The sequence below is a fragment of the Chinchilla lanigera genome, unplaced genomic scaffold (assembly GCF_000276665.1).
Source record: "Chinchilla lanigera isolate Chin_1 unplaced genomic scaffold, ChiLan1.0 scaffold00044, whole genome shotgun sequence".
Classification (NCBI taxonomy): Eukaryota; Metazoa; Chordata; class Mammalia; order Rodentia; family Chinchillidae; genus Chinchilla; species Chinchilla lanigera.
In genome coordinates, this window is record NW_004955445.1 from 13042410 (window position 1) to 13067560 (window position 25151).

The following is a 25151-nucleotide window of genomic DNA, read 5'->3' on the forward strand; positions in this document are numbered from 1 at the left end:
CTCCCTAGGGTTGGGAACTCGGTCCTGTTTAGAATCTGCCCCAGGGTATGTGCTCAGGAGAGTTTGTGAGTGGATTCTTCTCCTGATCTGCCTACTGCCAAGGTTCCTTCTCTTCTGCCCTTATGCTTGCTCCAGCAGATAGAAGAGACTGACATGTATTATCCTTCCCAGCTCAAATCTTTGGGTTCCCAAAATAGTCATTTCTACCTTCTCTGAAAATGAGATGGTTAAAACATCCTTTGGGGGGCCGGAGATACAGGTCAGTGGCACAGGTGCCTGCTGGCAAGCACCAGGTCCTGAGTTCGATTCCCAGTACCAAAAAAAAAAAAAATCCTTTGGAGATTCAAAACATTCCCTCCAAGTAAAAGCAGTTGCTCCACTACCATTAAAAGAAAAAAGACAAAATTGGTGGTCTTCTTTGGATTTAGGAAGCAACATATACACATTTGTGTGTGCTGTTCCAAACAATTTACTGAATAACCCATAGGGCTGCCCAGTTTGAATGGGTCTCAGAGCATTTTAGGTCACCATGTAAGATACTTTGCCAGTTGAGCCATATGACCCAGTAGATCCAGTGGTATTCACATTGTCTGTGAGATGGCCATGCACTCCGGAGCTTCAGATAACTCCTAATAGGAAAATCTCAGTGCCTTGCACTAGTACACAGAACAAAGTCATGTCATCTTCTGCAAGTAATAATTGCCCTTTTGAGAAATAGTGTCTGACTTGCTAGTGGGTCCTGATGGAGACTGAACACCTGGCTGTGAGACATCAAGTGATTATGCAATCTGAGCTCTCCATCATGAACGGGGTGTCCTCTGATTCATCAAGCCATACAGCTAGGCATGCATATACAGCAGTATTTTACCAAGGGAAAGTGACATGTGCAGACAATGCCATCTCTTTTGCCATATTGCTGCCTCTTCCTAATCAGCACCTAAGGTCTTCTGATGGTGATGTCCCTTAAGCAGTTGATGCAGGAAGAAAAATCTCAGAGTCTAGAAGACTCTGCAAAGGTAAATTCCTTCAGTGATCAGAGTTCTCAGCAGTACATCTGGTTGTTCACTTTATCAAGATAGAGACAGAAGTCTAGAATATGAGCCTATCCATAAGCATAGAATGGATGGTTTGGTTAGATGATCAGGAACACGGAAAGAACAAGACTAGGGGATTAGGGGACTGAGGATTTAGCTCAGTGGCACAGCGCCTGCCTGGCAAGTGCAAGGTTGTGAGTTCGAATCCTGGTACTGGGAAAAAAAAAAAAAAAGACTAGGGGATTAGTAACAGTGAAGTCTGCAGAGAAACCTGTGTGAATGGACCTCTATCAAGGGTCACCGAATGGGAGAGTAACTGCGTACTATGTGAATATTCCTCAAAAAGTGCTTGCTGCAGAGATCAGGGGCCAGTAAACCAACAGACAAGATGTCATTTTCTGTGGATATCAGTCATTCTTTTTCCCTAGCTACCTACTGCTTGTCTAATAGGTTCATATGCAATCTTGCCATGATAATTAAGCTACCATTATAAATGTTATAGTTATAAAATATAGTTATAACCAGTTTAGCCAATTTAGTTGAGTAGCCAACTCCCCTAGAGTTCCTGATATGACACCATTTTCCATAAACAGTTGCCATTTAAATGGCAGATGGGCTACACTGAATTGTTTCCATTATGGAGGGAGAAATGTGTACTCACTAATTCTCTATGTGGATTTGCCTTCTCTGACCACTGCATGCATACACTTGTGATACCTTGGTTCCAGTCTTAGTATTCTACATGATATTATACTGAACAAAGGGTTGATATCACAGCAAAATAAATGAAGCAGTGTGGTTATACCTATGGAATTTTCTGGTCTTGTCATATACTCTTATCTAGAAGCAGCTAGACTTGCCAGGACAGTGAAATGGGCAACTTAAGGACTTCTTACAGTGCTTTGATCCAACTAGTTGTTTCTCTGTTTGTTGGTTGGTTTTTGTTTTTGTTTTTCTTCCAGTACCAGAAATTGAACTCATGACCTTGCGCTTGCCAGGCAGGCGCTGTGCTACTGAGCTAAATCCCCAGCCCCCAACTAGTTGTTTCTCTCATGACCAGAAAGCATGGGTCCAGAAGTGCTGAGTTGGGAGAGGGTATAATTACTCTATTACGTGTAATAATTCATCCATGCAAATGTTGCTGCCCAACCCTGAAACTTTGAACTTTGAGATTATAGTTACTAAAAGAGAAATGGCTCTATCAAGGAATACATCAGTGGTTCCATTGAATTTGAAGTTTAGACTGCTACTTGGCCATTTTGACCTGCTCATATTGAAACTACAGGCAAAGAAGTAGGTGACTCTACTGGCTGGGGGAATTGATCCAGATTACCAAGGGGACAAAGGTTGCTTCTATAAAATGGGTATCATGAAAGACTAGGTATGAAAACAGGATTCTCTGGAGTGCCCCATAATGTTTTCACATCTCATAGTAAAAAATTAGTAGAAAATCACAGCAACCCAAGGACCATCCATATCGAAGTCAATTACCAGTTAAACTACCCCAGCACAGCAAGGTGTCATCTGAGGCAAAAACAATATAGTAAAGCCAAAGGAAAAAAGAGAGATTAAGAATCCCAATGATGGGCTGGAGACCAATTTCAGAAAGAGGAAGATAGCAGCCAAGAGGTTTTCTTGTTTGTGTTTGTGCATGAGCACACTGAATAGACTGGATGCTGGTGATGGCTAAATTTAAATTTAATCTATATATTATAGTTGTTGAGGTGCAACTAATCTCTGAAACTGAGGAGCAATCAGAAGAGAATCCCACCTTCTGCAGAGTAGGTAACTGACTGACTAGGCTTTGCGAGTCCCATTTTTGGAGCGCAAGTAAACATGTCTTCACTTCATAAGGGCAGTGTATCCCCTTAGGACAAGTGCTCTTGAGTGTTCTTTGATTATGAGGAGGGAGAGTCTGCATAGATGTTTGGGTGGCCCAATGGGTGGACACCCCAGAATGTGGTCTCCAAGTTCTACCCTTGTCCTGTTTTGGCCCTGGTTATTTTTTACTTTTCACTTTGATGAAAACATGTATACATTTTTACACTTTTTTCAAAATAAGTAAAACTCTGCTTTATATTACACAAATTACATTCCTGGTTTAATATTCTTTGGGCATTTTAACATTTTTCCTTCTTGGAAATTCAGGAAAAGGGCGTGTGCCTTGGGTACCCCCAGAAGGTCAATGGTCAATGCAAGCAAATGGTCGTGAACATACTCTGTGAACTGGGAAGCACTGTGTCCAAGTGAGGTGGGTCTGTGTCCAGTTCAGAGCTTTGGAAAATCTATCAGAAGCTGGCCAGCACCTGCAAACCTGGACTGTACTTTCGCTTGTTCTTGTGAAGCCCCATTTCTCAAACCTTGTGTCCCCAGCCGTCTGGCCCCAACTTTGGAAATGAGAGCTGGGTGGACAACACAGCTTTAGAAATGAAAAGCAATTGCTCCTCCTGGATGCTTTATTGGGGGCTTTCATTGGTTTCTAAGCATGAGCGGCAGTGACACCCAGACCCTTTCCCAACATGCAAAAGGCACAGGAAAGTGAGACCTGACCAAGGGGGCATCATGGCTGCAGAGACCCCTGTGCATACAGCATGAGGGAGCCCCTCGAATAATGGGAAAGGTGGGCATTAAAGGAGGTGAAGAGGGTCCCACCCCTGCACTTGAGCTGGGACTGACCTTCTCAGAGAAGGTCAACATGGCTTTTGCTGAAAGTCCCACCTCACAGGGTGGGAAAACTCAACTCAAGATAGGAAGTGGACAGTGGGTGCTGTGTTCGGGGGTTTCTGTTGAAGAGCCAAACCCAGCACACCAGCCAGATCAGGAGGGGAGGGAGAGGTGCGCTCATGGTGTCGGTCCCAGCCATGGCCAGGCTTAGGGTTATCACTGCCTTGGCTCGAGCCAGTGCCATCTCAGTTTATGTCCAGGAGAAGAACGAAGCCCCTTCTGATCTTCAGGGGCCTCTGGCTCTTGAGCCCCAGCTGGAGGTACCAGTTAGAAGAGTCGAGTCTTGGTGTTGGCTTTGTCCTGTGGAAAAGGTCCCTGGCAAGAGGGAAGGGGAGGCGAGGGGTCAGGCCCTCTGAGCCCCAGCACCTCCCAGAACCTAGGCCCTGGTGGGTGGAACATCCTGGGACTCACCTCAGATCCTAACCAGTCCTCACAGTTCCATCTTGAGACCTTGAATGCAAAGGAAAGGCATTCGGATTTTGTTTGTTTCACTCGCTGTCTCACGCTTTCTCTCCTCTAGTAGAGCCGTGGCCTCAAGTCATAGCATTGGCGACGTCTACTTCTAAACTATGGAATGTTTTCACACTGACGATAGAATTACTCAGAACAAGGGGGGAAGTGCCATCCACAGTTCGTGGGACAGTGAGTTACTGGGAGGTCACTGGGAATCACACAGCACAGAGACACCGACAGTCGACAGCAGGCCCTGGGCCTGGCTCTAGATGTATTTTTTCTTGAGGTACCAGTAGGCAAAATAGCCCATCCCTCCCAGGGAGCCCATGAGGAAGGACGCCCCAAAGAATGATGGGGGTTTCCGTTTGACCAGCCGGAATGCATTGGGGATGACAGCGGACAGCAGGGTGGTGTGGATGTCCCCGAGGACTTTCCGGAAGGCAAAGCGTCTCTGCACTCTCTCAAAGAAGGACTGCAGGTTGGGCCGGCTGCCATCTTCCCAGTATTTCTTGGACAGTCCCAGGAACTTGAGGCGGTGTAGGGTGGCCCCCAGGAGGACATCCGCCAGGGTAAAGGCACAGCCACAGAGCCACAGCTCGCATTTCTTCCCTGCAGAGGGAGAAGGAAAGAGAGAGGAGATGCCACGCACTTACTTTTCTCTTATCAGCCTTAAACTTTGGTCTGCCTGCCAGTGTCCCTGAGGGTCATCCATCCCTGTCCTGCTTTAACCCTGTACCACTTTTTGCCATATCCTTGTATGTACTATCTCTATTCTTATTTTCTTCTTCCCTCCATCCCTTGGTGCTGGGGATGGAACCCAGGGCCTCTCAGGATAGGCAAGTGCTCTACCTTTGAGCCACATCCCCAGCCCTCTGACTTTTAAAGTGCAGATGTGTGTCTTTACTTCAGCCCCACATAACCAGCTGCCTCTCTAGCAGGTTTACTTGAGTATCTACTCTAGTGTTAGATTTGACCATGTCCAAAACAGAATTCAGGATTTCACCCCTAAGCCCACCCATGCTCATCCCTGTCTCAAAAAATGGCACCCTTACCCTTCTATTGCTCAGGCCAAAAGCCTCAGTGCCACCATGAATTATCTTTCTTTCTGTCTTATTTACTTTTCTGTCATTGCTGAGACAAAATATCTGACACACAAAGTTAAAGGAGGAAAGGTTTATTTAGCTCACAGTTTGTAGGGCTTTTAGTCTATAATCAGCTGGCTCAGAGGTAGAGTGGCACATGGCAGAGGGGCATTGCAGGGAGCAGTTCATGGTGCTCACAGGGAGGGAACTTACCAGTGTCTTTCTGTCCCTTTTATACACTCTCTAGGCTACCAGGGATTAGGGCAGTACCAAACCAATCAGTGGAATGATTTAATAATCACATATCCTTAATCTCAGCATTGCATCATGAATCAATCATATGCTCTAAATCCAGCCATGTCTGAAAAAATACCTATGATAGGGAGGAAATCTAAACACAAGCCATACATTCTGCCCCTGGCCCCCCCTAAAGACTCATGTACATCCTTTTAAGCAAAAAGCACTTAGTCTGTCTCTAAGAGTTACCAAAGTCTTATCAGTTTTAGCATTGCTGAGAAGTCTACATCTAAAGTGTCCTCTGAGATTTAAGGCAAACTCTTAGCTGCAAGGCCCTGTACAAATGAAAAGAAAGTTAAACACTTTCAACATATAATGGCACAAAACAAACATTACCATTCTAAGAGGTACAAATAGGGGGATATGAAGGAATGGGGCCAAAGAAAGTCTAAAATCTAACAAGAAAAAACATTAAGTCCTGTACTTTTGAGCTTGGCCTCTGAGGTAATCTGGCAAGAAGTGAACTCTAAAGGACTTGGGTGGCTCTGCACCTGTGACACTGCTGAGTTTAGCTCTCATGGCTTTTTTCAGCTCTGTTCTGTCTGTAGTTTTTTTCAGATGATCTGTGTTTCTGGATTTTCCAAACTTTTGGGGTCTCCACTGCACTTTTGGCTTTATATTTATGGCTTTATACACTACCCTCTCAGGGGCACACTGCCTGGCCTCCCAGGTCTTTTTCTGAAATCTAGGTGGAACCCTTTTTGACTCCACAACTCTTGGATTTTGCATGCACCTAAAACCCATGCCACATGGATGATGCCAAGTTCTGCCACTAGCTGGAGCAGTAGCCAGGCTTCCTTCTGTCTTGTGTGTAGGGGTCAAGTGCCTATCAACTAAATCTCAAGGAATAACTTCCCTAGGTCACTGCCATTCTGGAACATGGTATTCTGGGACTCTCTTTTCAAAGCAAAGGTTTTCACTTTTGTAATTTTGAGCCTGTAAAGGGTGGAGTCCTTTTGCTTTTTAGAATGCCCTCAGGCTACCCTTTTTATTTCCTATTTCTTTTTAGGATTCAAGATCTCCTCTGCTCTATCTTTGTAGTCTATAGCTTTACTGGTGTTTCCTTTCTGGCCAAACTCAAAACATTTTAAATCATTCTACTGGGCTCTTTCTTCTTGATTCTCAACATAAATCTGACTAAAAGCCCCCAACAGCAGCCATGCCATGGCCTCAACATTAGACTGCCTTGAAATTTTTTCTGCCAGATTAATTAGTCTGCTGCCCTTAAGATGCAGACAAACTTTCTGCCAAGCCATAACATATATAATCTGGAGTCCAACAACCAATGCAGTCCTTCTTCCCAGCAGAAACTTCCTGAGCCTAGCCTTTACTGGTAGGATTTTTATCAGCCTTTTAAGGATCTGAGCCCTTACCAGAATCTCCCATACAATACATCCTAATGTGTTCTAGCTCTGCTTTTTTAGCTGGCATCTCCAAACCTTTCCTAACTCCTCCTGTTCCCCCAACCAGTTCCAAAGGCTCTTGAGCCACATGGCCAGGTAATGTCACAACAACAACCCCACTTCTGGCACCAAAATCTGTCTTAGTTACTATTCTCTTGTTGCTGAGACAAAATATCTAAGACCCAAAGTTAAATTGGGAAAGGCTTATTTAGCTCACAGTTTATAGTGATTTTAGACTATAGTCAGCTGGATGAAAGGCAGAGTGAGTGGCCCATGGCAGAGAGGCACTAAAGAGGAGAACAGTTCATGGCATCCACAAGGTAGCAAAGCAACAAGGGAGGGACCTTAACAGCATCTTTCTGCCCCTTTTATACTCTCTATCTGCCAGGGATATAGCTCAGCGACACACGCACCTGCCTGCCAAGCACAAGGTTGTGAGTTCGATTCTTGCTACCAAAAAACAAAACAAAGCAAAACAAAAAGACCACAACAATATACTCTCTATCTAGGCTACTTGGGATTAGGGTGGTGCCAAATCAATCAGTGAGTGATTTAGTAATTACAGCCTTAATCCCAGCATTGCACCATGAGTCAACCACACACTCTAGATCTAGCCATGTCTAAAAAAGCTCCACCTATGACCACATGAGGTTTGGGTAGTGGGGACATCCAAACACAAGCCATAACACTTTCATTCACCACAATCTGCCAGCAATTTCCATCAGTTTTATCTTTGAGATATATCCGAAATTTGATGTCATTTCCACTTTTACCATTCTAGTCAAAACAACCATTATTTCCTACTCAGATTATCACAAAGTCCCTTACGAGGTCTTCATGCCTTGGCCCATTTGCCCTTGAACTCTATTCTCAGCACACAATCAGAGAGATCCTGTTAAAACTTAGGTCAAGGGCTGAGAATGTATTTTACTGTAGAGTACTTGACTAGCAAGTGCAAGGCCATGGGTTTGATCTCTAGCACCACAAAACAATAATAACAACAACCAACAAAAAAACCAACCCTCTAGTTATGTCTTGTCATGGTCAGAATAGAAGTTGAGAGCCTGGGGATATAGCTTAGTGGCATAAGCGCTTGCCTGGCAAGCCTGAGGTCAAGAGTTAAATTCCCGGTACAAAAAAAAAAAAAGTTGAAACCCTTCAAGTCCTACAGGGCTCTGTAGGTGATCCCTAGGTACCTTCCAGGCCTCTGATTTTCCCTGTGTTCTTCTGCCACTGGCCTCCTTGTAGGTCCTCATGCCAGATACATTCCCACCTCAAGGCTTTTGTATTTGGTATTTTCTTTGCTTGGAAGAGCCACAGGTCTCACTCCTCCATCTCTTCAGGTCTTTGCTCAAATGTCATCTTCTCAGGTGGCTTAATGGACCACTGATTTAAACTTGAAACTCCCAACCCCAGTGGCCACTGTCCCTTCCCCTGCTTTGTTTTCCTTCTTAGAACTTATCACCATTGCTGCACCATATATCTTATATACTCATTTTGTTTATTATCTGTTGTCTTCTACAATGAGAACAAGGATTTGGGTCTGTTTTGTTTTATTCTGTATACCCTGCACCTAGAACAGTTCCTGGCACAGAGTAGGTACTTGAAAAAAAAATCTATACTGAATAATTTGAATGCACAGTGTCAATTCCCATAAATAAAAGTAGGCATAACAGAAACAAATGCTATTAAATTTCACCTGGACACTACTGCCCAAGACTTGTTCTGGGTTTGTTTGTTTGTTTTTTAAATAGGGTCTCCTGTGTGGTCCAGGTTGGCCCTACACTCACTATGTAGCCCAGGCTGGCCTTGAACTAACATCGGTTTTCCTGCCTCAGCCTCCTGACTACTGGAATTACAGGCATGCACCACCACACCCAGCCTATTCTGCTTTTAAGAAAGGAGCCAAAATGAAATTGAAGCAGTAATTTTTAAAAAACCTACCACCTAAGAAAAGCCCAGGACCTGATAGATTCACCACTGTATTCTATAAGAACTTCAAAGGAAAATCTATTGCCAATACTCCTCAAACTCTTTACTAAAATTGAAAGGGAAAGACTACTTCCAAATTATTCCTAGAAGCTAGCATTACCATGGTTCCAAAACTAGACAAGGACCCAACCAAAAAAAGGAAACAACAAGCCAATCTCTTTAATGCACATAAACACAAAAATACTGGCAAACAATGCAAGAAATCATGAAAAAGATCATACATAATGACCAACTAGGCTTCAACCCAGGGATGCAAGGATGATTCAACACGTGCAAATCAATAAATGTAACATACCACATAAACAGGAGTGAGGACAAAAATCACATGATCATCTCAATAGATGTGGAAAAAGCCTTCAACAAATCCAACATCCATTCACGATAACACTCCTAAAGAAAATACATACAGAAGGATCTTATCTCCATCTGATAAAAGCCTACTGCCAATATCATATTAAATGGGGAAAATTTGAAAGCTTTTCCTCTAAAATTAGGAATAAGACAAGGATGTCCACTCTCACCACTCCTGTTCAGTATAGTACTCAAAAGATTAGCTGCAGCAATTAGGCAATTGGAAAAAATAAAAGGGATTTGTATAGGAATGGAAGAAGTCAAGCTATCATTTGCAGATGACATGCTCCCTTACATAGAAAATCCAAAAATTCCACCAAAAGATGCCTAGAACTAATAAATTCAGCAAAGTTGCAGGATATAAAATCAACACACAAAAATCAGTAGATTTCCTGTTTACTAATAATGAGCCCACTGAGAAAGAAACTAAGAGAACAATACCATTCACAATAGCTTCAAGAAAAATTAAGTACTTAGGAATTAATTTAACCAAGGAAGTGAAAGATCTCTATAATGAAAGCTATAGTGCACTAAAAAAGATCAAAGAGGACACCAGAAAATGGCAAGATATCTCTGAGTAGGAAGATACCCAGGAATACTGGATAGGTAGAAGCAATATTATCAAAATGACCACACTGCCCACACACACACACACACACACACACACACACACACACATACATACACATACACACACACACACATATATATATACCATTCCTCATAGAACTAGAAAAAATTATCCTAAAATTCATATGGAACCAGAAGAAACCCAGAATAACAAAAGCAATCTTGGGCAATAAGGATAAAGCAGGGGGCATTACAATCCCGATTTCAAGTTATGTTACAAAGCTACATGATAAAAGTAGTATGGTACTGGCACAAAAACAGACATGTGGATTGGTGGAACAGAATAGACAATACAGAAACAGTCCCAATGCTGGGCACAGTGGTGCATGTCTATACTTCCAGCTCTCAGGAGAATGAGGCAAGAGGATTGCCGTGAGTTCGAACCCAGCCTAGGCTACATAGTGAGTTCAGGACCAGCCTGAGCTACAAAATAAGACCCTGTCATAAAATCAAAAAAAAGAAGAAAGAAATAAATAAAAAGAAAGAAAGAAAGAAAGAAAAAGAATCCCAAGCACATCTGCCATCTGATCTTCAAAAAGGGCCAAAAACATACACTAAAGGAAAGATAGTCTGTTTAACAAACAATGCTGGGAAAACTGGTTACACGTATGCAGAAGATTGACTCTTGTCTTATATCTTTCACTATGCCCCCCAAATCAAACCCAAATGAATCACAGGCCTAGATATTAAAACAAAAACACTCTGCTGGAAAATAAAATAGATAAAGCTCTGCACGGGTAAGGACTTTCCAAACAGAACCCCAAGAAACAACAAGAACTAACAAATAGGATTATGTAGAGTGAAAAAACTTCTGCACAGCAAGGCAAACAACCAACAGAGAAAGTGCAATTTGGCTATTCCCTTTCTAGTTATCCTCCCAAAAGAATTAATGACATTATATTACCACAATACGTGAATACCCATGCTTATAGCAGCACAACTCATAATAGCTAAATCTTGGAAGCAGCCTACCATCAACAGATGAATGGGTAAAGAAAATGTGGTATTTATATACAGTAGAGTACTACTCTGCCATAAAAAAGGATAAACTTGAGGATTTGTAGGAAATGGATGCACCTTGAGACCATAATGTTAAGTAAAATAAACCAGACACACAAGCTTAAATATCACATAACTTCTCTTACATGACAAACCCAAAGTATAAATATTTTTTGTTTTTATGAGACAGGGTCTTATTAGGTAGTTCAGACTGGTTTTGAACTCCCTTGTGTAGCTTAGGCTGACCTTGAACTTGATGCGATCCTCCCTGTCACAGCCTCCCTGAGTGCTACAATTACAGGGATGCACCCCCACATCTGGCTGCAAAGTATAAATAATTTAAAGTTCAAAGGAAAAGATAGACAATAGGAAACACGGAGATAAACCTTTTATAAATGGGAAGGGGACCTAGAGGTGGAAGGAGGAGGAAGGGGAGAAAAAGGGGAATAAAGGGAATTAAGATATGTTATATACATATCCTACTCCTCCGCACAGTGAGTATAATCATTGTGTACAAGGACGTGTACTAATAAAAAAATGAAAATTCAGTAAAAGGGGCCGATGTTAACACCTAGTATAAAGGGGTTAAGGAGTCCCTGAAGCTGAGTTAAGAAAGTGTTCCAAGGAGGGAGTGCCTGGCCATGTTCTGATGCCACAGAAAGGTCAAATAAGAGCAGGCCTGAGACACTGGCCACTGCATTTAATGACTGGTGACCTTGACAAGAGCAGTTGGACTAGAATGCTGACAATGAAAGCTTGGTTGGCAGGAGTTCAAGAGCGAAGGGGAGGAGAGAAATTGGAGATGGCGAGCAAAGAGAACCCTTTCAAGGAGTTTTGCTGGAATGGAAAGGGTAGGCCAACAGTGTGAGCTAGGTCAAGAGAAGGTTTATACATTGGGCGGAATAAAAAAGCATGTTGAAGGGAATGATCCATCAGAGAAGGGGAAACAATGCTGTAGGAAAGAGTAGCAAGAATCCCTGGCGTGTCCTTGAGTGGATGCGCATGGATGGGGTCCGGTGCTCAGCGAAGGGACTGGCCTTCATGAGTTCAAGGACCGTTCATCCTTGGTACGATGGAGTGCACATTACTGTGTGTCATTCAGTGTAAATTACCACTAGATGTAAGACGTCCACCCAAAAACAAGAGAGATAATTAAACTATTGGCTGTAAGCAACATTCCAATTTCAGAGATGTCAAGGTGTGATTTAACAAAGACACATTTTAGGATGGTAAGACACTGTGTGTAGACGTCATGACTGGTGGTGAGTAATTATGAAGATCTCTTCCTAATGCCTCAACTTTCTCAGTGACACAGAAAAGGGTCAGTGTGAGAGAGGACTGGGGGACGTGGCAGAGGATAAAGGACAAAGGAATAACCTGGAAAGGGACCGGGGAGGCTGAGTCAGTGTTAAGGTTACCTGCAGCTAGTGTCACAAGTTCAGCCATACTCAGGGCCATCTTATGGTCAGAGGTACAGGTGCTGAGTGGGTGGTGTGTTGGGTTTAACCAGGCCTGAGGTTGGCAGTGTAAGCACAATGAAGCAGGAAAAGGGCTGGGGAGGGGGTGCAGGCAGGGAGGAGCTCCTGGCGATGATCAGTAAATTCCTTGAGGTACGGGGGAGGCGCGCTCGGTGGGGTGGGGACAGTGGGAAGAAGCAGGACCAAGGCACGGAGTCCCCCAGCTGCAGACTGCATGGTGTTAGCAAGGGAGCAAGTGTACACGGGCTTGAGAATGGGGCCACAATTGAGCTCTGGAGCCCTGCACAGTTTAGAGATAGGGCAGCAAGGAAAAGCCAGGCAGTCAGGAGAGAAGAGGCAGCCAGTGGGCGGGAGACACCCCAAGAATGGTATAGGGCTCTTAATCCCCAACAATCCAGGTAGGTGTGATTATTAGCCCTGTTCTACAAATAAGGAAATTGAGGCACAGATAGGTTAAGTAACTTGGTCAGAGCCATGCAGCTGGTAAGTGGCAGAGCAGAACCTAGAGTGAAATCCAAGCCATCTGGTTCCAGAGACTGTGCTCCTAACCAATACCTTATGCTACTCTTTTGCACATGCAGATGAGTGCGGATATAGCATGTATCTCCATATATACTTGTGCCCTTTCAGTGCGTGCTTTACGTGGGTCTATGTGTGACTCTGTCCGTGTGTCTGTCCTGCATGGGCTGTAGGTTTATCCAGGGTCTCCTACACAGGTCTGTGCACCAACTGTTCATATGCATGTGGGTATTCACACATGTGGGCATGATGTCCACCTGGTGTGGCTCACCACCTGTGCAAGTGCAGCACATGCCTGTGTGTATCCGGCTGCTCTCCAGCAGATACGGAGAAGATATGTGTGTAGGGAGTATACAAGTGATACTCCATGTGACCACATATCAGGCTGATGTGGCGCCAGAGGCCTGGTCTCTTGGCTTACCCCTCCTCTCCTCCAGCTGGGCATCCCTTTTGCAAAGCTCCAGGCCTGAATGAAGCACATTTGGCGCTCGCCTGAGGTTGCCAGCTGTGCCTGCAGCAGACCGTCCACATGGAGCTGTCTAGTTACACTGTTACGTTCAGGACGGCAAAGCCTGCGAGGGCACTCAGCACTGCCAGGTCCTATTTCATTTCTTGGGTAGGCCTGCTTCCCCACTCCTTGCAGAGATACCTGGATATCTTTTCATGTTTTCTCCTTAAACCTCTCAAACCCTCTCCCTTAGCTGATGACGTCGCCTCATGCTTCATTCAGAAAAGAGCAGCCATCAGACAAGCATCCCTCAGTCTCTACCACGAAACCTGAAAAGCCCCAGGCACATGCCTCTGCCCTTCCTCCCCACTGATGCCAGTCCACCCCAAGGCCAGTCTCTGTAGTCATCTGTGCCTGTCCAAAGCCTCGTGTCTCTGTGGGCCTCTCTAGGCCCCCTCCCCTTCTCTACACTGTCCACCGCAGGAGGCTGACCAACGGACCCCTTAATCTGGGCTTTCCCAGGTCACTTGCTGTAGTCCATGGGACTTCAGTAACAGCGACTGCAGCAGAGGTTGGAAGAGGGTTTGTACCTCTGGTCTTTGTGCGCTAGCTTCTCTTGGGACCCTGTGCCCACCACTGTCTGAAGGAGCCTGGCTTAGATGCTGGAGAGGTGGCCCAGTTACCTCCATGGGCCAAGGCTGCACCAGCCAATCATGGACAGGCCAGCAAGCCTGCTTCGTGCTGCTGCTCGCAACTGTAGGAGTGGAGCCAGTCACTCCGAGGAGGGCAGACAAACCTCCCAGGCAAGCCAAGCCCCTGCTGCCAAGCCACAAATCATGAACCACCAAATGGTTCTTCTTTTAAATCACGCAGACTCGGAATGGTTTATTGTGCTGCAAAGCTAACAGACATAACCCCGTTCTCAAAGCCCTCCAAGGACATCTTATTACTCCCAATATAAACACAACCCTTATGATACAGGCCCGGCCCATGACCTCACCTGGGCTTCACCAGCTGTCTCTGCCCTCACTCGCGCCTCTCTCTTCACCAGTAGCCGAGAGACCCTCATTCTCTCCCACCTCCACGCGTCCTTAGTCTGGGTGGTAGCTGCCGCCCTAGGCTCCTTCTTCTCACTCTTCTGGTCTCACTCTGAGTGTCACCTTGTCAGAGAAGCCTTATGCAATTTGTCCTGTCCACCTTATTCTTTTTTTTGGTGGTAGTGGGGACTGGGTGTTACTGCATACCTCAGCAATCACTCCACCTGTGAGCTACATTCCTGACCCCTGCCTTATTTATTTAATCTTAACATTCACGCGCCACTGTAATTTTGTGTTTACAATGAGATTGTCTGACTAATGTCTTTTTCTTCCCCAAGACCACAAGTCCCACAAGAAGAAGAACAATATCTTGTTTCCGTTCACAATTTTACTCACAGGACTTGGCACATAGTAGGTGTTCAACAAATATCTGAATAAATGAATGAAAAATAATGGAAATTAATAAAAAACTTATTTCCAGAACATTTTGCCTGGAGTCAGGCATCGTGCAAAGTGTCCAGTGCTCACTGTCTCCATAGGTCCTCATGCCCTGCTGGGAATTAGTCTGTTATTGCTCACATTTTGCAGATAACCTCAGAGGGGTGAAGTAAATTCCACAAGGTCACTGAGCTAGAAGGCAGCTGATTAGAATATGCATCAATATCATCTGCTTCATGCTCAGAGCATTAACTGTGACATCACGATGCTTCCTCAACCTTTTCCAGCCCACAAAGGAGAAGTGGAGGGGCCTGGTGTGCTCCCAGGCCAGTTTGGTGGATCCAGTGGGTGAGGGAGGGGCAGAGGCCATGTGGGCCCAGCCAGTCAGATTTAAGGCCCAAAGCCACTTCTCTGGGCTCTGTCACCCTCTCAGTTCCTAAGGACACAAGGACCAGCCACACCTCTCCATACTGACAGCCCATCATCACACCATGGGGCAGTGCAATGCTCTCTCTTCTCGGAAGACCTCAGGACCAAAACAGAGGGGCATCAGGGCCTGTCTGGGAACCCTCTGGAAATGCATGCCCCAAGCTCTCCTCTGGGACATAGACTCTGGCCCCATCCAGTGAGACCCTGAGTCTCCCACGATCACAGCAGCAACTAGCGTTTGCAGACACTACCCCCTACCTGCCAGGCAACATGCTACACCTATTCAAGAAATGTAGTAGGACCCAGAATTTCCTCCCTGATCCCCACAACAGCCCCAGAAAGCAGGCACTCATTTTATCAGCCCTTAAAGGATAGAAGAGGCAAAGAGTATGTCTAAGAACTTGGACTCTGCGAGCCAGAGTCTCAATCCCAACTTCACCGCTACTACCTCTGTGACCTTGGGAAAGCTACTGAACCTCTCTGAGTCTTACTTTCCTCATCTGTTAAACAGGACCACTAATAGTATCTATCTCCTAGCACTGTAGGGAGTTGAAATCTGTAAAACTCAGAATAGCACCTGATACACAGTAAGTGTTGTTAAATATATAAATTGTGTCAGACACAATGGTGCACATCTGTAATCCCGGCTCTTGGGAGGCTGAGATGAGACGATTGCAAGTTCAAGGCCCATCTGGGAAACTTATCAAGACTCCATCTCAAAAACAAATAAACCAACAAAACCAATACAGCTCATAAACATTTTTATATAGATATAGATGGAGCTAAATTTTGTCCCTTTCCAGATTCATATGTTGAAGTCCTAACTCAGTCTCACAGAATGTGACAGTATTTGGAAATGTGGTCTTTAAAGAGGTGATTAAGTTAAAAAAAAAAAAAAAAAAGGATGCTAGTGTGGGCCCTGATTCAGTCTGATTACTCCTAAGAAGAAAGAGAACACTGAGAGACACCAGGCTGTGCAGCACAGAGGAAGAACACGTGAAGACACAGTGACAAGATGTCACCTGCAAGTCAGGGAGAGGCCTCTGATGAAACCAGCCCTGGTGACACCTTGAACCTGGACTTTCAGCCTGCAGAACTGTGAAGCAATAGGATTCTGCTGTTCAAGCCTCCCTGTCCATGGGATTTTGTTTTGTCAGCACTGACAAACTTATACATAAGGAAATGCCATAAATCTGAGGTTCAAGGTGACCCAGCCAGAGAAAGACCGAGCTGAGACTCAGTGTGACCTCAAAGGCCGGCTTTGGACCTTCCACACTTCTGTTCCTTGAGAGCTCTTCTTAATGGCAAGGAGGAATCAGAAGGTTCCTCCTTGAGCTACTGCTTTTTCCAGAAAGGATTAAGTGTTCTGACATAGCTGGGATTACAGGCATATGTGTGACCTAGACCCCTGTTTCCAGACACTGCTCTGCAGCTCCTGTGCTGAAGACACCTGTGAGAAAAGCTGGGAACGTGGCCACACATGCTGCACAGGCTCCACACATTTGCCATAGTGAGGAGATGAAATGGGGCTCTGAAAACAGAGCAAGGTAGAAATGCTCAGAGTGAGGCTGGGATCAGGGCCAGTGCAAAGATGGGGGTCACAGGCCAACGGAGCAGAATGGAGTGGAACAGGGACTCTAGCTGAAGGGGCTACAAGTGTAAAGGTGTGGGGCAGAAAGGACGCTGGTGTGTCTGATCAGGGACCTGATCAAGAGCAGGAAGGGCCAATGCTGGAGATTCTGGGTGAAATTCAATGTCTGGCTGTAGCACAAAGGAGGCACAATGCATTCTTGCCCAGGGCCAGGTGAGTTGATGTGGTGGGTAGTGGTCACCACTACCACTGCTACTATCCTTGTCCCCAGCCTTTATTAAACTCTTGCTGTATACTAAGCCCTGGGATCTAAGCACCCGGCATGCATGTCACACAGTGCCTCCACAGCCCTGAGGAAGGTCCTACTATTATCTCCACTTTATATATGGAAAAGTAAAGTCCAGAACGGTGAGTATCTTACCCAAGGTTGCTCAGCTAGTAAGTGGCCAACCTAGGAGTCGAACCTACATCTATCTGACCAGATATCCCAACTGATAGGTCTTCTGAGATCTTTGGAGGGAAAAGAGGTTAGGCCTGGGCAGACAGGATAGAGTAGGCTGGGAGGCCTACAGCCCCACCCACCACAGGGCTGGCACCCACCCTCATTCTCCAGTTTCCTTTTCTCCAGCTCAGCCTCAATCTGGTCCAGCACCATGGCCAGCTCCCCAAGGATCTTCTTCAGGTAGCTCACGTCATCATGCTCCAGGATCTTGGCCTGTGGTAGGATAGGCAGGGGTTAAAGGCTGAGTTGGCTTCCTTGGAGTCAGGAGATCCAGGGAAGGAAACTTTGCCCAAAATCCTTTCTGCAAACTTAGGCACTTTCATCAGGTGCTTACGCCACTCTGAGCTTGGCCATTTGGTTCAGATCTCTGCCGTGGGGCTGGCACACTCGCACCTCAAGCTGCTGGTAGCACCCTTGCCAGGGGCCATAGTTGCACTTCTCCAGAGAGCTGCTCTCACCAATGAGGGGCTGACTCACTCAGAAACATGGGGGAGGTGACTCTCTACCCAACAGGCGGTCTGCAGCCAATGCCAGCTGATACTGGGGTATTAAAGGCTGGGCCCTGGCCACAGGGTATGCCCACTGTGTGGTGCCTTTTCTGCCCCAGAGTGGCTGACAAGACGTGGCTGCTTCCTCTTCCCTATCCCTCCTGTCCCTCTGGGCCCCTCAGAGCACTCCCTCAATATCTCCTTATCCTAGAACCTGTGCTAACTCTCTGCTTGCACAGACACAGCCCAGACATGAGGCCCCAAGGTGACAGTGGCTTGGCCAAGGTCAAAGTGACAGTAAATGGCAGAGGAGAAAAAGCAAGCCTGTGGTTTTCCACCTCAAACCTTTAGTTGATTCTCAACCTCCAGCCAGCTTCCCCAGCTTTCCCTTTCCGTGGAAAGGAGGGTGGGGAAGGGGACCAGGAGGTGGGGACACTCACCATGAGCTTCTTTTGCTTAGAAAGGTAGGGCTCAGAGAGCTGTGGCTCCTCTTCATGGTCCAGTTTCATGAGGTCTGTGGTGGCATTGGCTAAGTGTCCTGGGCAGAGAATGGGAAAGGTTCCATCCCTGATACCTCGTGCCTCCACATCCCCTCCCCCACATGGCTGGACATCGGTCCCTCCAAACACCGGTCGCAGAAGGGACAGTACCCACAGCCAGCATGCATGGAGTACCACAGGCTGTCACACGGGATGGAAGAGAAGCCACCTGCCAAGGCTTGGGCTAGCGGGAGAGACAGACCCATGCTGGAGTCTCGGTGATGCTGCATGACCCTTGGTGATGTACACAAAGCTGTGGGACCCACAGAGCTGCTGCCTGGGGGCACCAGGGGGCAAAAAAGCTCACTGCGGAGGAGCCTCTGCCCTTGCAGATGTATTGGAGATGCCAGAAATAGAACTGGAAACCAGGATCGCATCCTCTTCCCAGCTCCCTCCCCTCCCCAGTGGCACCCCCTCCCCCCACAAAGCGAAGCCAGGCCCAGGGTTGCTCTCAGCTCCTTCGTGCCTCAGCTCGGCCCCAGGTGCCCAGCACTTGCCCTCCTCAGTCTTTCTCATACCTCCTCTCACTTCACCTTCCCCACCCAAGCCTCTGATGCTCACTTAGTGCAGATCCCATTCACGTCTTTCTTCCCGGGCCTGCGGCTCCCTGCCCACAGACAGTGTCCCAGTGTCCAGGCACAGTGCCTGTGGGGTCTGTCTACTTCCCCTCCTCCACCCGTCTTTCACCTCCTCCATGAAACCTCCCTGATCCTCGAGGGGATCAGACCTTCAGTGTCTTTGTCCCCAGCATACACTCTACAGACTTCTGCCGAGGGATGCACACACACTAGCTAAGCTGCCATGGCACAACTCCACTCACCAGTGATCTATGCAAAAACTGGCCCCCTGCGCTTGTGCAGTGCACTACCTGTACTCCCCTGCTGAAGAGGGAAACGGATGCTAATGTAGTTATCTCTGGATGTGTGTTTCTCCCTCTGGCATGTGGGCCTCTGCAGAGAAGGGCTGTGTCAGATTCATCTGGGATCCCTTTAAAGGCCAACCCAGTCCTGGCACTCAGCGGGAGTGCGGTGAGCATTGAGGGAAAGAATGGAAGGGGTGAGGGGTGAGATGCTGTGGTCGTTTAGTTTCTGTCCTCTGGAGTCCACCACCCAGCAGCCCATCCTGGCCTGATACACTTCCAGTAAACAGCTCCTGCCTCTCCCAGCTCTGGGGCTATATTAAGTCTCATTGATGTTTTATGAATGTGAAGGTCAAGCACAACATCTTTCCTCTTGCCTGTCCCCAGGGGCTGCCCGCATGGCTCTCTGTAGACTTTAGGAGGGCAGGCCAGGCCAAGGGAAGACCTTGGACCAACTGGGTGGGAGGGCGAGTGGCTTCTGCCTGCTTTGTACCCGGTGAAGTCTCCCCTTCCTATCTGGGCTGGAATCTGAGATTCTCTGTTTCCTCAAGGAGGGAGTGGATGGGGCCTGCTTTGGACCCCTCTACTTTCTGAGTCCCTTCAGATGGTGTAGGACAGGTCAAAGGGAGCAGCCACACCAGAAGCACTTGAGACTGCTCCCCCAAGGGTAGGCCACCGTCTCTGCCCACCTAGGTCACAGCTGGGGCCTCCAGGCAGCTCAGGCCACTCTTCTCTTGGGGAGTGATCTTCGTAAGATGCAGATCTGCACCTGCCACTGCCCGGCACCTTTCCTCCACTCTTCTCTGCATGAAACGGCTCTTCTGGCACACCTGCTACCCGCCTCATGTACGAGCCCTGTCATGCCCTCGAGCTACAATGCCCCCACGGTCATGTCCTTCAGCTCCTTGCCCACCATGCCTGCTCCAGCCCGGAACCTGAAATGGTTCCACTTCGTCCTTGGATGACCCCAGAGGCTGGGATGGCATATTCAATGCTCCTCACCCTCCATGCTGCCCTGATCACACTGGTTGGACTAGATGAAAAACATTTTTTTGGTTTCCTGGGTCAAGGTCTCACTACACAGTTCAGGCTGGCCTTGAACTCTCTATGTAGCCAAAGCTGGTCTCAAATTTGCAGGAATCCTCTTGCCTCAGCCTCCTTAGGGCTGGGGTTACTGTGGGAGGTCCCCAGACCTCCTCTGGACAACAAAAGCTCCTGGAGAACCAAGAGCTGCCGCCTCTATGGGGTGACAGGACAGGAGCAGGGTCTGGGGGTGGGGCATGAGAGAGACTGCTGGGGAGAGAGAGAGGCACGTTCAGCTCGCAACAGGACGGCAAGATGGGTGGGGAAGGGAAGAGAGAGAGAAACAAACCCCAGCACACAGAGTGAGGGACAAATTGAAGGCCAGAGAGAGAGGGAGAGAGTCGGGGAGTAAAAGGAGGACAACGAGGAGACCCAGGGGGGGAGGGCAGGGTGCAGAAGGGAGACTCCCATCCACAGAACGAGGGGCCCCACCCACCCCGGCACTCACTGCGGATCTCGGCCGTGGCGTACTTGGGGATCATGGAGTCAGTGGTGAGCTCAGGGTGCAGGATGCAGCCGTGTGTGTAGGCGTCCATGGGCAGCGCATCCAGCAGCTCCCGGTACTGCAGCACCCGCGCGTGCTGAGGGCTGCCCGCCTCGGGCATCAGGGCCACCACATGCTCTGCAGAGCAGCACCAAGGCTAGCACCCAGAACCCCCAAGCGCCGCGCCCAGAGGCTCCGGAACCACCCACCGCCCGGGACTTGGCCGCTGCTGAGAACTGGGGTGGCCCACGGCTGCCTTCTCCTCACTGTGCTGTGCCTACCTGTGCCCCAGGGCTGGCTCCTCTCATCTCACACTATGGCCAAGTAGGGTCTGTGACCAGTGTCACCTGATCTCAAGAGACTAGAAGCCTAGAGTATAAAAAATCCTAAGTCTCTTTGATTTGGAATCATTGATAAATTCTTCTTTTTTTTTCCTTTGCAGTGCTGGGGATGGACTCCTTGCCTGGAGAGTGCTGGCGAGCCCCTCCCCTCTTTCACTCCGCATTTGTCAACCAAAGGGCGAGTGAGGACGGCGGACCCTCGAATTTAGGGTTTCAGGGTCCTGCTTGTGTCTGTGGGATTCTGAGGCGTCTGGGACCATATCTATGGGGTCCAGGGAGAAACCTGGCTCTGGCTGTGCTTAAGGGTTTCCAGGGGCTGGGCCCTGCTTAAGCCCTGAACCCCCTGGGAGAGCTGGATGATGCCTGTGGGGACCCAAAGGACTCCAGAGGGTCTGCGGCTATGCCTGTGATGTCACAGGCCCCGAGGAACGCGCCAGAGCAGCAGAGTCCCAGGGAGGAGGGCTCTGGGCCCGCGACCTGCTGTGCCCGTGGCTCTGTGGTTCCTGCGGGTCAGGGAGCCCTGCCTGTGTCCTGTGGCCCTTTCTGGGAAGACTGGGCTTGCCCATGGCCCCAGTGGACGTCCCCAGGTTTGGCCAGGTTGCGGGACCCTGTCTAACCTGTGCCCACGCGGTGGGAGCGCCGTACCTCCCGTGAAGGTGCGCTCCACGTAGTCGATGATCTGGTCGTAGTCGCTGATGATGTTGTCGCGGTGGATGATGACCGGCACCTCCTCGCCCAGGTTGAGCCTCATGAACCAGGGCTCCTTGTGCTCGCTCTGCGGTAGGCTCACGTCCCGCTCCTCACACGCCAGCCCCTTCTCGGCGATCACCAGCCGCACCTGCAGGCGCCAGGGTCAGAGCGGGGGAAGGCGGGCGGACACAGGGACCCTCTGCCGGGGGCGGGGCGTGCGGGGAGGGAGGTCAGAGGTCACACAGGGGAGGGGACATGGTTGCTTGCAGCCCACTCCTGGGCACCTGGGTCGGGGGAATGGGTCTCAGGGGACGTACTTGGCGGCGGGAAGAACTCAGCCCTGCGCTGCGCCAAGGACAGTGCTGCTGGTGGATACGGGCTGGCTTTACAGCCGGGCCTTCCTGGGATGGGATTCCTGGCTGTGCGAATGCCAGAAACTTTCTAAGCCTCTGTTTCTTTATTGGCAAGTTGAGAGTATTAATAGTACCAACTCCACCTCCAGCAGTTAGATGGCACTCAATTCTGATAATCATTACTGTGATAGGACCCTCAGCCTGCCCTCTAGGGGTGGATGGGGCCAGGAAAACTCACAGAAATTCTAATCACCGTGAGGAATCAATAGTTACATTTCTCATATTAAGTGGGAAGCAAAGTAAGGCGAAAAATAACCTGCGGGACTCCATTATTTCCTTCAAACACCTTCCCACCTGATTGCTGACTGGACGCTCATGATAGCCCCACCCACTGGGAGAGGGTAGAACAGGGAATAGATCCCTATTTTCCTTGATGAGAAAACTAAAGCCCAGAGAACGCAAGTGACTTACCCAAAGTCACATGGCAATTTGGCATCAAATTAAAATTGGGAGCAATAGTTCTGGACCCCCAGGCATCTGGCTTCCCCAAGGGTATCCTATATGGCATCTTTGGCTTATCTTCCCAAGTCTCCCCTTGTGTCTCTAGGGAGCCCCAGACAGATACTTCAGCTGGTAGAAGCTAACAGCCTCGAGACTGGGCATGCTCCTGACCAAGCCCTGAAGAGGTCACCTGGTCTAAACACCCCCACATATGGGCCAGGACTCAGGGGAAGCTGGCAAAGGGAAGGCGCAGGACTCTGCTCCTCCACTGCCCTCTCCACCTTCTGGCTCCAGGCCAGGGGAGGGGCCAACCTGAGAAAGCCAGACAGAGAGAGAGAGAGAGAGAGAGAGAGAGAGAGAGAATGTTCTTCTAGCCCCTCCCTGCCTCCAAACCTCTGAACCTGTGTGGGGGACCTAGAGCCATGGAATCCTCTCCTGCAACTCCCACACACCAGGAGTCAAATAACCAGAGGCAGCAGCTGGGGCAGAACTTTGGACAGTGTCTGCTCCAGACGCAGCTCTGCCTCTTCCTTGCTGGATGGCTTAGCTTTGCGAGTTGCTTCACTTCTGTGTTTCACCTGCTACAGGCCGCCCCACAGCTGCTCCCTCAGAGGGCTGTGTGAGGATCAGCTGCATTACTCCTTGTGGGATGGTGTCTGGCGTACAGTAGGAGTAATATGTCTTAACTATTCGTATTAGACTAAGTTTTGGAGGCAGACAGACCTGGAGTGGAAGGCTGGTTCTACTTCCTATTTGCTGTGTGACCTTGGACAAATCGCTTGAACTTTCTGATCTCTGTTTTCTGTGAAGCAAGGAATGTGTCTCCCTCAAGGCCATTGTGGGGTCAAGATAGAGATGTGGATAGAATCCCAGCACAGAAGGTTAATACACAGGTCCTCACATGTAACAACACAATTCTTACACACACACACACACACACACACACACACACATCTGGTTGGTGCTAACACATCACAGCTACCATGAACAACCCCTTGGTTTTGGCAGACTGTAGGGAGGGAGAGGTAATTTCACCTTGAGCATAACACTCACAGATTCATTTGCTGCATTAGCCAGAGTCGCACAGGCGGGGTCCCTGGGTAGGCAGAGCCCCTGGTCCAGAGGTAGAGCCTCAGCTCCACACCTTGGCCTAGGCAAAGCAAACTTGTGCGACCTCAGAGCTGCCCCTGCCCCACTCTGAGCCTCCTTTCCCTCACCAGCAAAAGGAGGGGGCTGGGCCACCCTCCAAGCGCCCTGCAGCCCTGCTGTGAGACCTCTGGGGACAGGGACAGGTTGCTGCACAGAGGGCATAGCCCAGGGGCAGCGCCTGTTGGGTGCGGGTGTGATGAGTGTGGGTGTGCATGGGCGAGTGTGTGAGTGGGGTGCTCCAGGCCTGAGTGTGTGTTAGGGTGAACGTGAGTGTGTATGTGTACCTGTGCATAGCAGGAGGTGTATGGATGCGGCACCTGGCTCCCGGAGGAGTGTGCTCCACAGAAGGCCCAGAGCACAGGGCTGGAGCTGCCCTCTGAGCTCTTCTCAGACGCCCAGCCTCGGGTCCTGCAGCCTTCGCAGTCCGCTCTGCAGGTCCTTGAGCCACCCGGCCATGCGGGGGCCTCTGAATGGGTGGAGAGGAGACCGGGCAGGTCTCTGTCCTTGGCAGGTTACGTGGTCAGGCCCCACCCTGGCAGGGTCCTGCGCTCCAGCGAGGGGTTGGGTGTGGCTGCTGCCTGGGGGAGGGCCTCTCCTCAGAAGCACAGCAGCCTTGTGCGTGGAGCAGCCACAGGGTCACCCTGGCGGGTGGCCAAGGAGACATTCACCTCTAGCTGAGCTGCAGGCCAGGGCCATGTGCCACCCTGTGGGGGAGGAGAACCCAGAGAGGAAGCCAAGCCCGAGGGAGAGGCATGCTGCCACCATAGCCATCTGCCACCTCTGCCTCCGGAGGCAGACTTAGGTGGTCCTCACCCCAAGTGACCAGACTCGACCAGCCCTGAGGAAACCGTCTTCCCTGTGAGTGCCTGGAAATTAGCCATCAGTGAAGCCCTGTGACAGGGGTGCTGTCCTTCACCAGCTGAGCCCTGTTTACATGATGGCCTGGCTTGACATCTCTGTCCAGACATTTAGTTGTTGTGTGATTTTATAAAAGGCACTCTGAGTCTCTGAGCCTTTGTTTATTTATCACAAATAAGTTTTTCCCTCAAAAAACTTAAGAACTTTTTTTTTTAGAGTAGCTTGAGGTTTACAGAATCCAGCAACCCCCTCCCTTCAGTCCTGGCGATAGAACCCAGGGCCTTGGGCATACTAGACAAGCTTTCTACAACTGGGCTACATCCTCAGCCCTCAGGTAGCTTCTTTATATAACACCTCATGGCTTACAAATGCATCACTTCTAATACTTATTCACCGGGT

General features: G+C 48.7%; 1 protein-coding gene across 5 annotated transcripts in view; it reads right to left on the reverse strand.

Moving 5' to 3' along the window:
- Positions 1-3454: 3454 nt before the first annotated feature.
- The window catches only part of Gdap1l1 (ganglioside induced differentiation associated protein 1-like 1), a 51584-nt gene continuing 29887 nt past the window's right edge, over positions 3455-25151 (reverse strand). For 4 of the 5 annotated variants that reach the window (XR_262337.2, XR_262334.2, XR_262333.2 and 1 more), the window contains 6 exons: positions 21847-22039; positions 20825-20998; positions 18336-18433; positions 17506-17620; positions 4170-4820; positions 3455-4073 (listed from right to left, as the gene is read on the reverse strand). Coding sequence is in view for 1 of the 5 variants with exons in the window: in XM_005392484.2 (XP_005392541.1) it covers positions 4477-4820; positions 17506-17620; positions 18336-18433; positions 20825-20998; positions 21847-22039 (924 nt within the window). In the remaining 4 variants the exon portion in view is untranslated. Of the gene's footprint in view, positions 4821-17505; positions 17621-18335; positions 18434-20824; positions 20999-21846; positions 22040-25151 lie in introns of all 5 variants that reach the window. The other variant, XM_005392484.2, reaches the window with a different exon arrangement.